The sequence below is a fragment of the Heloderma suspectum genome, chromosome 12 (genome assembly GCF_057233095.1).
Source record: "Heloderma suspectum isolate Gila_16-S chromosome 12, 16-S_ref, whole genome shotgun sequence".
Lineage (NCBI taxonomy): Eukaryota > Metazoa > Chordata > Lepidosauria > Squamata > Helodermatidae > Heloderma > Heloderma suspectum.
Genome location: NC_139469.1, coordinates 19,031,069 through 19,043,263, shown reverse-complemented (window position 1 = coordinate 19,043,263; position 12,195 = coordinate 19,031,069). Strand labels below are relative to the sequence as shown.

General features: G+C 43.8%; 1 protein-coding gene across 3 annotated transcripts in view; it reads right to left on the bottom strand.

The window, feature by feature from the left end:
* MARF1 (meiosis regulator and mRNA stability factor 1) overlaps nt 1–12,195 on the bottom strand; it is a 47,044-nt gene that overhangs the window by 9,889 nt on the left and 24,960 nt on the right. For all 3 annotated transcript variants that reach the window (XM_084818612.1, XM_084818614.1, XM_084818613.1), the window contains exons 17-23: nt 10,226–10,446; nt 8,774–8,916; nt 7,973–8,106; nt 5,518–5,720; nt 4,510–4,737; nt 2,858–3,088; nt 1,947–2,156 (exon numbers count right to left, since the gene is read on the bottom strand). In XM_084818612.1, the coding sequence (XP_084674738.1) occupies nt 1,947–2,156; nt 2,858–3,088; nt 4,510–4,737; nt 5,518–5,720; nt 7,973–8,106; nt 8,774–8,916; nt 10,226–10,446 (1,370 nt within the window). The remainder of the gene's footprint in view (nt 1–1,946; nt 2,157–2,857; nt 3,089–4,509; nt 4,738–5,517; nt 5,721–7,972; nt 8,107–8,773; nt 8,917–10,225; nt 10,447–12,195) is intronic.

The window sequence follows — 12,195 nt, the reverse complement described above, 5'->3', positions numbered from 1 at the left end:
AGGCAAAATCAGTGCCACAGTTCTGGCTTCAATTGTTGAAACGGCCATGTGATAATTCTTAGTTGAATCTGGCGAGTTGAATCAGAGTGAGAGAGGGAGGCAGAGGACAGTTGAACTAATTTCCCTCTAGCATATTTTCAGCGGCCAACTTTGCATGATTCTACATTAGCCTTCTGAAGCATTTATCACCCAACTGTTGGGAATTGGGGGGCAGGCGTAATTCAAAGTGTACATTACTGTATCCAGACATCTGTTTAGAAATATGATTTTCTGTCTCACAATATTTGTTACAGCAAGTAATTGATACCTCATTATAGAGGCTGTTATCAGCACTCCAACTATCCATTTTTTAATATGAGAAATTCCAAATTAAAACCCACAGCTTTTTTCTATATTTTTATACAAAGAAAACACTCCTCCCACAATTCTGCTAAAATGTTCTCAATTCTCTTAAATGAAAATATGTTAGGATACTTCTGAAACACTCTGTTCAGCAAAATGCTAGATAATTCAAAACAGAATACACTGAAAAGGATGAACACAATGAATGTAGTCACTGAACCTGTCAAAGTTTTGACTACTAATAAGATGGGCCTACTTATTAAGTATGTCTGAGATAATACATTTTCTCCTTATTAAATACCATAGATGAATCTTCCATTGTTGGAAAATTCTTTAAATGCTTTGGCTGAACTAAGGGATGTTACTAATGCTTATCATAACTGAATAAGGGGGAGAATCAGTGATCGTGTAAAGAAATGCTGTGTTCATGGGTCATAAGGTACATCACAAACCAGGGGAATACATCTTCTCCCTCTTGTACAACTACTAAAAGCATAAGGACATAGCTCCATGTTCAGTCTGGCAATCCTACTGGGGTAGTCCAAGATGGACCAATTGTCTGACTCAGTCCTGTTTCCCTACCACTCCACAAGAAAGTAGGACTTCCAGTTTGGAACCAACATCCACCTAGCTGTTCAGCACAGGCTCGGCAGAGAATAACCAATAAACAGGACTTGCAAGTTAAACACTTCAGCCTGATGTTCTTCAACAGCACTTAATTGGACCCAGGTTCTTCTGGGCTGTACCCATCAAGTGTTAAAGAGAAAGAGAGAGAGAGAGAGAGAGAGAGAGAGGGAGGGAGAGAGAGAGGGAGGGAGAGAGGGAGGGAGGGAGGGAGGGAGGGAGGGAGGGAGGGAGGGAGGGAGATGGAAGCTAGAGGTTCTCTTCCCCTGGGAGCAAAAAAAAAGTCTACGCATTAATGCAGACAGGCAACAGAACAACCTTCCCCAAGTTGGCACCCTCCAGATATTTAATACTACAATGCCATTATCCCTGTCCATTGACCATGGTTAGGGCTGATAGAGTTGTTGTAGTCCAAAACAGCTGGAGTTGTAGTCTCAAACAGCTGGAGGGCACCAGGTTGGAGAATGCTGCAATAGAAGCACTGTGTTGGTCAACTAAAGACTCTCCCTTATGACCCATAGGAGGAAGAAATGGCTTTGAGTGAAGGAAGGAATAGCTGTTGCATTTAGAGAGGCATACTTTGTGGGGGGCCGTGGCTTAGCGGTAGAACACAGGCTTTGCATGCAGAAGGTCCCAGGTTCAATCCCTGGCATCTCCACGTAGGGCTGTAAAAATTCCTGCCTGAAACCCTGGAGAGCTGCTGCCAGTCGGTGTTGACGATATTGGGCTAGATGTACCAATGGTCTGACTCAGTGTAAGGCAGCTTCCTGTGTTCTTTTGCATACTCAAGTTTACCCTTTTGAACTGAAGGGGGATTTGCTATAGTAAGACAGCACCTCTATTCCTCAAAGTATCTGCCTCCAATGCTGCAAGAGGTGGCACTCCACAGTATTAAAAGCACCTACAAAATGGCACATGGGAATCTCAGGGTTCAATTCAATAATAATGATGATAGTAATAATAATAATCCTGCTACAAACCGGTGGAATTGCTCCCAGGAGTTCTTCAAGGTTATTGTAGCCATATGCTTTAGGATGCAACACTTCACCTGCGAATTTGCTATAGGCTGTTGAGAACTCATGAAGGAAGATCTGTTGGTAATGGTAGGTATGAAGCAAACACCTCACTTTCTTGGCAAACACATACAGGTTTGTAAGCTTTACATATTCTACCTCGCCTTCGATAAAAACCTGTGGGGGAAAATACACACACCCGAGTAGTCTTCCAACATTTGTGCACTGAGGAATATTCAAGAACTTCAACATACAAGGCCTTCAAGACAAGGCTGGAGAGCCATCTGTCAAGGATGCTTTGACTTAGATTCCTGCACTGAGCAGGGGGTTGGACTCGATAGACTTCTAGGCCCCTTCCAACCCTACTATTCTATGATTCTATGAAATGTAAACAAGCATTATATGTATGAGGATGCAAGTAAGAAGAATATAATTAAGTCAGGACTGCACCCGACAGTGGCCAGAAGACGCTGCCAAAGGGAACGCAATTGTTGCTGCTGCCACCCCTCGGGAGAATCAGTCAGTTGTCAGTCAAGCCAGAGCTGACCTACAGTTCACCCTGTTCCCTCCTCCTGGATGGACCAGTCTGAAATGAAGTCTCATGCAACTGTTTCAGGCGAAATGCTGAAAGGGGGACTCTTTTCAGAGTTGGGTCCCGACTGGCTGTTTGGCTTTGGGCTAGATATTGAGGGAGTTTGTCTCTGCACCTTACAAGTAGCAGCAGCTGCAAAGACTCCTGGACCCTTCCTTTGATCTCAGTAATCATCTGTCTGCAGCTTGAACCCCTGGTCTCTACATAAAAGAGTGGCTTATTTCTCCTCATCTGGTGAGTGCACCAGTGTTATGCTGGGCATTCAGAGCCAAGCCACCTTCCTTACCTCAATAAAATAAGGCACACTCATCAGGAGGTCAGTAAATGTGATGAAGCCATATTCACATGGATTGAGGGGAGAACCCTGGCTGGTTTCATAATGCCTTTTAAGGTCTTCAACAGAAATAAAGGTGGTTTCATCCAAGGTCATCAGAAGTACCAGAAGCTGTGCAGTCAAGGTCCGGAGAGACTTCTTATTTATAAGCTGGAGCTGTTTACCAGAGCCTGTGTCGACAACCTGAAGGAGTTCAAATAATGATAATAAAAAATGTAAAAGTCTGAATATACCAACATGCAATTAGGGTTTCTTTAAAACACATAATGTCCCTCTCTCATAATACTAGAACCCAGGTCATCCCATGAAGCTGATGGGTGGGAGGGTCAGAACAGGTAAAAGGACTTCTTCACACAGAACATAGTTAAAACTATGGAATTCACTTCCACAAGATGCAGCGAGGGCCACCACTTTGGATGGCTTTAAAAGGAGATTGGACAAATTCACAGAGAAGGCGATCCATGTCTACTAGTCCTGATGGCTATGTGCTACCTCCAGTATCAGAGGCAGTATGCCTACGTACGCCAGTTGCGAGGGAAATGGGCGGGAGGGTGCTGGTGCACATATGTCTTCCTTGTAAGTTTCCCATGGGTGGCTGGTTGGCCACTGTGTGAACAAAACGCTGGACTAGATGGACCCTTGGTCTGATCCAGCAGGGCTCCTCTTGCGTTCTTATGCTGTTTGCCTCCCGAATTTAAATGTTATGCAGCCGTCATGAGCTGAGGCGGTATACCTCTGAATCCAAGGGTTCAATCCCTTCCAGCTCCAGGCAGGATTGGGAAAGACTGCTGTGAAACCCTGGAGAGCAGATGCGAGCCAATACAGACAACAGAGAGCTAGATGGATCAATGTCCTTCCTCAGTATTATGGCAGCTTGCTATGATCCTATGGTTTCCTGGAGGCTTCTGGATGGATCCTTCAAGTCTAGATGGACCCTTCAAGGGGTTCCAGCAGGGCTCTTAAGTTCTACATCATTGTGGTGCAGTCAACAGTGTTGGACTTTGGCTGAGCAGATGTGGGTTTGAATCCCCATGAAAGTTACTTCGGGCACATCAGTATCAGTCTATCCTACTGAACACCACAACCGCAGGAACTCCTTGGAATTAGAGTAGCTACAAATGTGATAAACAGTAATGTCGCTTTCTCCATAAAATCTGCTGCAACGTAAGGCTGTTGACCCGAGCCATACATCTGACATGCTTTTCATGGGTTTTGACAAAGCATTTATTTCTTTGCACTCACTATAATCTTCTGTCCAACTGTGTGCCCATGAAGCCATGATATTACTCATTAAGAAAAAAAAATCCCATAGGAATTCATTTTAATTGGGATTCCTGGGTTTCTATGACAATTCTATTATACGGAGAAGTGACTGGACTACATGAGTTCTCAAACAGGGTCATGGACAACATGTTACTTATGCCCTAGGTTGAACGAGAGGAGTGTTAATTTGAGCAACTTCTAATTAGACAGCCATTTCAGATCTTGGCATTATTGCATCATGTTTTTGAGATGGAGAGCTTTCTCTCAACATCCCACTTCCCCCATCACATCTGCAGTTGTCATACCAAGTCATTTTTCTAACGCACCATACCAAAACCTACCTTGATAACATGGCAAAGCTTTTGCATTAAAGCTGGAACAGAGCCAACATCATAATCTTGAAGACGCAATGAGTAGCCAAATGTTTTAGCATATTCGGTGAGTACATCTGCCATCATAAGGCTTTTGTCTTTCTGAGATCGGAGCAATTTAACAAATTGGGCAGCTAAAGCTTTGACCTGTTCTACATCTGTTAGTGTAAGGATTTTCTCTTCTCCACATTCCAGTACCTGAGGATGAAAGTCAGCTTGGTTAGTGAAATTACTTACGGGTGCCTAGGGAAATTTTTGCTTGAGCACTGAGCAAATTGAATATTAGCAATACATCACTTTTTGTTCAAGATATGTTCAAAAACCATATTAATAGTTTTCTCCCCAACTATTTACACAAAATAGTTACTGGTCTATTAAAAGGAAAAAAATAACTTTACTTTCAAAATTTGTCCATGCAGTTCAAAAAACCTTCCTAAAACAAGGCCTAGTTCTACAGACAACACAGTGTTTCTCAAACATATTGAGTGCAACTCCAACTTATTCTATTCTCTGGGTCCATGCTCCAGTCCCAACACTACCCAATCATCTGTTCCACAAGCGAACATGAAGGTATGACTGCATGAGAAGAAGACCATATGGAAAAAAAAAATCCTCCCCACATAAGGAATTAGCTTATCAAGGAGCAGTCTAGCCTAGAACCCTTCTTCCTATCATGCAAGCTTCCTATATTTCTTTCTTTCTTGTATGGGGGTGGGTTCAATCATCTGAGCCACCCAACCTATCATCTGAAATAGTACATCCCAGGGACAGGTTTACACCGCGGTGAAGTATTAGGCCTCCTCTATTGGAAATGCTGCCAGAAAAAGATTTTAAACTGACTAGTGCCACTATGAAGGCTAGAAGAGTTTGTGGTTTAAGTATGGGATTTTCAGATTTCCAACATGAACCAGCAGGAAGCAATAATGAGCTTTGGGATTGCCAATTGTCCACCTCTGCCCTGGAGTATCTGCTGCCTACCTGTAAGACATCTGGTATGGCTTCAAAGAGCTCAAGTAGTTTGGTAAATCCATAATAAGCAAGTTTGCACTGGCGCCCGAAGTGATGGTGGTAGGACGGGATAAATTTATTGAAAGGCATGCGAAAATAGGGCTGATGGCGGAGCAAATCAATGACCTCCTTGGAGAACTGCTTTGTCCTTTCAATTTCCTCCTTGGTGCGTTCTAAGGCCAGAAAAGAAATGCAAAAAAGAAGAGTACTTAGAGAGAAAAGGAATGTAATGAAGGAATTAAGACTGATGTTTAGCTCGCTATCAACTACAACACTGTGACAGTCAAACTGCTAATCTAAACCAATGGCCAGCGTTAACAGTGGTGTAGCTGTTTAATATTTCTAGGATTTCATTCTAAAATAGAATATGCTATTTCACATTCTTATTCAAAGGCTCACCTATGCACAGGGAGATACAGGGAGTGCGAGTGTTAATTCTCTCAGACCTCTCAGCAGCCTGAGACTGTGGTATTCTTCTGCTTACCCGGGATTTGGGAGTTGGGGGGGAGTGATGGCTTCACTCCCACTTGCAGGATTGTTTCCAGACAACCGTGTCAGGGGATTTCTGCTCAACTCCTTGACAGTTGTGTCCCCCGGGGTTCTCTCTTGTCCCTCATGCTTTTATAATATTTTTATAAAGCTGCCGTGAGGGGTAATCTGGGAATCTGGAGTGAAGACTCATCGGTATGCTGATTACCCAGCTCCATTCTTTTTTTAACATCTGTGGAAGTGCTGGCTCAGTGCCTGGACTCAGTAATGGGCCAAATAAACTGAAGTTCAAGCCAGACAAGACGGAAGTGCTGTTAAGGGGATGGTTATCTGCCCACGCGGGTGATGTTTATACTGTTCTAGATAGGATTACACTCCACATCCCCCCCTCACCCAAAGGCTCGGATTCACAGCTTGGGACAGCTCCTTAATCCAAATTAGTCACTGGAAGCCAAAGATGCTTCAGTGGCATAGAATGCCTTTTACCAGCAGAGGCTAATATGCCAACTGCGGCATCACTTGGACAGCAGTAGCCCTGTTCTGGTAACCACTCAGACTACTGCAATGAACTGTACTTGGGGTAGGGATGTACGAAAGTCACTTACCTTTCCGCGGATTATGTTCATGGTGGGGGGGAGGCATTCCGTCCCTCTCCCCGGAATCCTCGATGGGGGGGGAAGGCGATCTGGTCCCCCCCCCCCGGAATCCTCGACGGCCGGCTGTTCTCTGCGGCAGCTCCACGGAGCAGCCGGCCAGGCCCAGGCCACAGCCGTCTGCAGCCGGATTTCCAGCTGCGGAGGGCTCTGGGTAAACCCCCTCCCCCCAAAACAAACGTGTATGCAAATAGCGGTGGCTATGGCCGCCGCCATTTGCGTTCTTTATTTTTCGCCATCTTAAGTCTATGTAAATATTTATGTAGACTATTACGGCGAAAATAAAGGGGAAGGCAAATAGCGTAGTGGGCGCTATTTGCGTCCCTTTTTGATTCACCGTTTTAGCCTACGTAAATATTTACGTACGCGTTTTTTTTTTTAACCGGGATGTGATAGGCTACGTAAGTCTTTACATAGCCTATCATGTCTCTGTAAAAAAACAAACAAAAAACCAAGCAACAAGACTGCAAATGGCGGCGGTGGCAGCCGGTCGGAAGACCAGCCACCGCAGCTGCCACCACCGAAGCCACCGCCGCCCGGAACATCCGCCCCAGGTAAGTCTCGTCCCGGGGGGATCCGCGGGGGGGTGGGGGTGGCGGCAGGCCGTTCCGCCACAGATTTCGGGGGGCCAAATGCACTGGCATTCGGCCTCACCGAGAACCGTGGCGGGATTCTCTGACATCCCTAACTTGGGGCTGCTCTTGACGGCATTTCAGAAACTGCAACTAATACAGAATGGAAGTGCAAGACTTTAAATGGGTTAGGTCCTAGGCATTCCTTTCACTACCTATCATGATGCTCAGATGTGCAGATGCTCTTCTTTAGGTTTCCCTGCTGGATGTGAGGTGGATGGAAACCAGGGAGATGACATTTTTGGCTATGGTATGCTACTTCTGGAACGCCTTCCCCAAGAGGGACCCACCTGGCACCTACTCTGTTATCCTCTAGGCATCAGACAGAACTTTTTTTATTCTCTCAGGCCTTTATTGATCTTACATCAGTCTGCTGCTTTAATTAGTGCTTTGTTTGTTTTCATGTCAATTGTATTTTATTTTTACTGAATTTTTTATGAAACCGCCCAGGGCTCTTCTTTGAAAAGGGGCAGCATATAAATTCCCTAAAGCAGCAAATAAAATAAATACAGGTCCAAGTCCAGCACTGTCCTCTGCAAGCTTTAATTCACTCACAAAATGCTACATGAGCCAAAATCTACCTGGCATCAGTGCACCAACTATTGCCAGATCTGTAAAAAGAGCTCCAAGTTCTTAAAAACCAGGACATACCTCTCTTAGGAATACAAATTACCATTTCGCTCTCTTGCTGAGACAAACAGATGGTTGTGTCTGGAATTTCTGATATTAGATCTACCAACTCACACACTCCATATTCAGTTACATCCCAGTCTTTTGAGAAACACCTAGAGGTTTGAGGGAGAAGTGAGTTGCAAAAGCGGTGTATTGTTAAGATAGTTAAACTAACCTAAATGGGAACATAAAAGGTGCAAAATGGAAGTCTTTCCCGCTTCTAGTATACCCACATGAAGACCAAGAGAAAGCCAATCAATTCTCAGGGCTAAAAAAATCAACATTCTGAAAGATATTTTCCCAGATATGGCAAAAAGCTCCCAAGATCTCTTCTTTCTCATTGGGATTTTGCAAGAGATCTTCTGCAGAAGCTCAGCACAAGGGCAAATACTTCTCCATGTCCGGGAGTTCTTTGTACAGGCTGTAGGGCTTGGAGAATGTTTGGGGGCTGCCGGAAGTAAACGGATTTGATTAGTAAGCCAAGCCACAATTTATGTCCCCCAAATCCAGGCAGCAATCTCGGAAGGCCCAATGTCCCATTTTTAGCACTGGGTAACCTCAAGAGTTTTAAAAATCAGCTAGTTTAAATCCCACACAATCCCTCCATTCCAGGAGGTTTTTATTGCTACCCTTCGGATGATTCTGACTTCCTTCTCTTCAAAGTTGTGTCTCCTCTTTCTATGGGGAAATACTATCTCCCTGAATCCACAAACTGTTAAATTAAAAATGCTTGAATTTATAACACAGATATGTACTTGCTATATCTATTGCTATACCTACCAGTGATAAGCCTGTAAGAACTCTCTGACAACAACTTGTTTACTGGCCTGGGACTTGAGAAGCTTCAATAAATCTTGAGTAAAACGCTTTACTTGGGCCCTGTGTGTTAAGGTTAACAAGCGCTTGGTGCCTATTCCAAGAATCTAGAAGAAAAACAAAACACACATAAAGCATGTGGTTTCTAAACAGTCACAGCGTGAAGTCATATTCGAGCTACATAGCCACAAGGGCTATGGATGGCATTGTATGTGTGTGGGTACACAAATACATGCATACACAATAGCAACTTTCACGGCTGTACCATGCTAGCTCTGCACCACAGAACTGGCACCTTTCAACAAGAAACCATACAACACAGACAGATGCAATTGTTCTTGGGTCACAGCAATAATGCTGCAGACCAAGAGGCTAAGGATCGGTGAATTCTTTGTAAGAAGCAGGCAAAGTAAAAGGAGGTCTCTCCTGCTCTCTTGTCCTAGAGGACTTCTGTATAAATTAAATGTTAACAGCAGCTTTCTAAGAAGAAAAACAACAAAGAATCTTGTGGCACTGTAAAGACTAACAAAGGTATTTTGGCATAAGGTTTCAAGGACGTTGTCCACCATCAGATAAATCTGATGAAGTGGATAGTGTCCACAAAAGCTTATACCAGAATAAATTTGTTAGTCTTTAAGGTGCCACAAGACTCTTTGTTCTTTTTCCTGTATCAGACTAACATAGCTACCCCTCTGGAAATTGTTTCTAAGGGCATCTACAATATCCCTGGCAAGCTGCATTGGCTGCCAGTCCACTTCTGGGCCCGATTCAAAGTGCTGGTTCAAAGCCCTAAACATCTTAAGGCCTGGTTATCTGATCGCCTCCTCCCATATGGGATCGCCTCCTCCCATATGTGCCTGCCCAGACCCTAAGATCATCCTCAGTGGTCCTTCTCCATGAGCCACTGCCAAAGGAACTGAGGTGGGTGGCTACCACGAAGAGGGCCTTTTCTGCTGTGGCACCCTGGCTGTGAAATGAGCTTCTTAGACAGGTTAGCCTGGCACCTACATCCTTCTGGCACCAGTTGAAGACCATTTTATTCTCCCAGTATTTTGCATTTTAGCAACCTAGTCTTTTAGCTCTGGTGTTTTAAACCTGTATTTTTAAATCTCTGCATCGCTGTTAGGTTTTATTCTAGTTGTATTATTATATTGTGCTTTTAAGCTTTCATATTTTATATTGTTTAATGCTGCACTTTGTGGTTTTAATTTTTGTGGACCACCCAGAGAGCTTCGGCTACTGAGCAGTAGAGAAATAAAGCTAGAGACTGGAAGACACCACAGAAATTTGGCTACCTTTACACACGTAAAAAGAAATTAACTCCACATCACTCTCTCACTGTAAGGGTTTCTTGTTTAAAGCCAGTCCTTTGGATGAGCCAACATCACTTCAACAGAACTGTGAGGCAAAACTCACTTGCAACACATGAGGCACTGCTTCCAGTAACTCCATTAACTTGGAATACCCGTAGTCAGACACACGACACTGCTTTGCAAAATGGTGATGGTATGTTGGGATGAATTTACTGACAGGCATGATACACGATGGCTGGTTTTTAAGGAGATCGATCACTTCTCTGCTGAACTGAATAAGTTGTGGGTTACCCACAGGACTCTTAGAACGCAGAAGCCAAGGCTCTGGAAGGGGAAAGAAACACACACACTTGCTTAGAAGGAAGGGACACAAATGGAATGTGATGAGCGCTACAGCAAATAAGATTAAATCAGAACACGAACATGATGGAACTGGGCGAGGTTACCACATTTCTGCAGACTAAAATCCATTAAGATGAAGTAATACAAAGAAGAAAGCCAACAGTCTGAAGGCAAGTTTGCGTTGCAATGAAGGAAAACTATGAACAGTGCCCGGAGATGCACAGAGCCAATACCATGCCCAAGGGTTTTCAAACACTTGGTGGGAATTTTCTTCTCACTCTCCCCAATCTCGTTTTCAAACAATGGATTCCCTGTGTTTTACTGCATGTGGCTTTGAAACTACTCCATTTCAAGAAAAAGTTTGGATGGGGAGGTTGCTGTTTGACACTACAATTGCAAACCCCCTTGGATATACTGGACTAGTTGCTTCTTTAGATCCTGGGTTAATAGTGGATAATAGGAACAGCTTGCATGCTTCCAGACACCAAGGGACAATCGTCCTGTAGTTTGATCACTTCCTTTCTCCTGCTAACTCCCCTTCCTCTTCCTTCTTCCTCCTTCTCCTCTTACTTCTGCAACAACTGCCATGCAGTCTCCCCAGAACAGAAGCAAGTAACCGTATCTCATGACCTCACTCACACACCCAGCTTTAGGGGGTGCTTGTAGTTAAACAGTGTTCGATAGCCTCCTCGGTCAATGTGTATAGAAGTACTAAAGTACCAATAAAGTAAGTTGATTTGAACTTCTTTTAACTGGCTCTAGCCTGCGTTTATTGCCTCCAATGCTAAATGCTCTGTGGCCACACTTTCTCTGTCTAAAGCAACTCTGCTGTAAGTCACACCAGACTTTCCAAAAGATAGGAGGAGACACTTACAGCTCAATATTAAATGTGCTTTACTAGAAGTGTCACCAGTTTTCAATGGAGCTATGTTCCTAGAATGTAACTTCAAAAACATAGCCATAATGGATATCACAAGAACAACCTGAAGACTCTAAAAAGACACAAGGAACGTAGTTTGATGTTTAGTATATCTAGAGAAGTTCTTAATGTTTTTCTGAAACTCTAGTTCAAGGTCTCTGCAGATACCTTACAAAAAGACTCTCAGGGACAACCATGTAAATGATTTAAGTAAAGCAGTGCCCTGAAAATCTGGCAGTTTTTTACTTGTCTCCACAAAACAAGTTTAATATGGTATTTGGTTGATAACACTCAATGTAAAGATAGAGTGGGTCTTAGTCATTGCTTTTTAAAATTAAAATGTCTGGTAAGAGGAGATTTTCAAGAGGCTCTTGCCAAGCCCACGTGCAGGACTGTACAAATGTGGCTACCAGGTTGTTGTTGGGTTTTGTCCTAGTGGGTGCTTGTCCAATCCTAGCACAACAGATCTTTATAGGTTAAAATACATCACTGATGTACATCTCAGACTACATTGATATACGCTGTACTCTTCCTGCCTATATAGTGGTTTAACCTTCATCTGAGTGGGAGCAGGAAGCACAAATAAAAGACAATGCAATTCTTTCCTTTTTCTCTGTCCAGCAACCTCCAAGCACATTCATTTAAAATACTTATACACCACCCTTCATTATCTACATTCTAAGTCTGGGGTCCCCAATGCGGTGTCTGAGGACACAATGGCGCCTTCGAAGGCTTCCGCCAGCACCCATCAAGCCTCTGCGCTCCCCTACTCACTGCCTTCCCCCATTCAGAACTGGGAAGAGAACTATCTC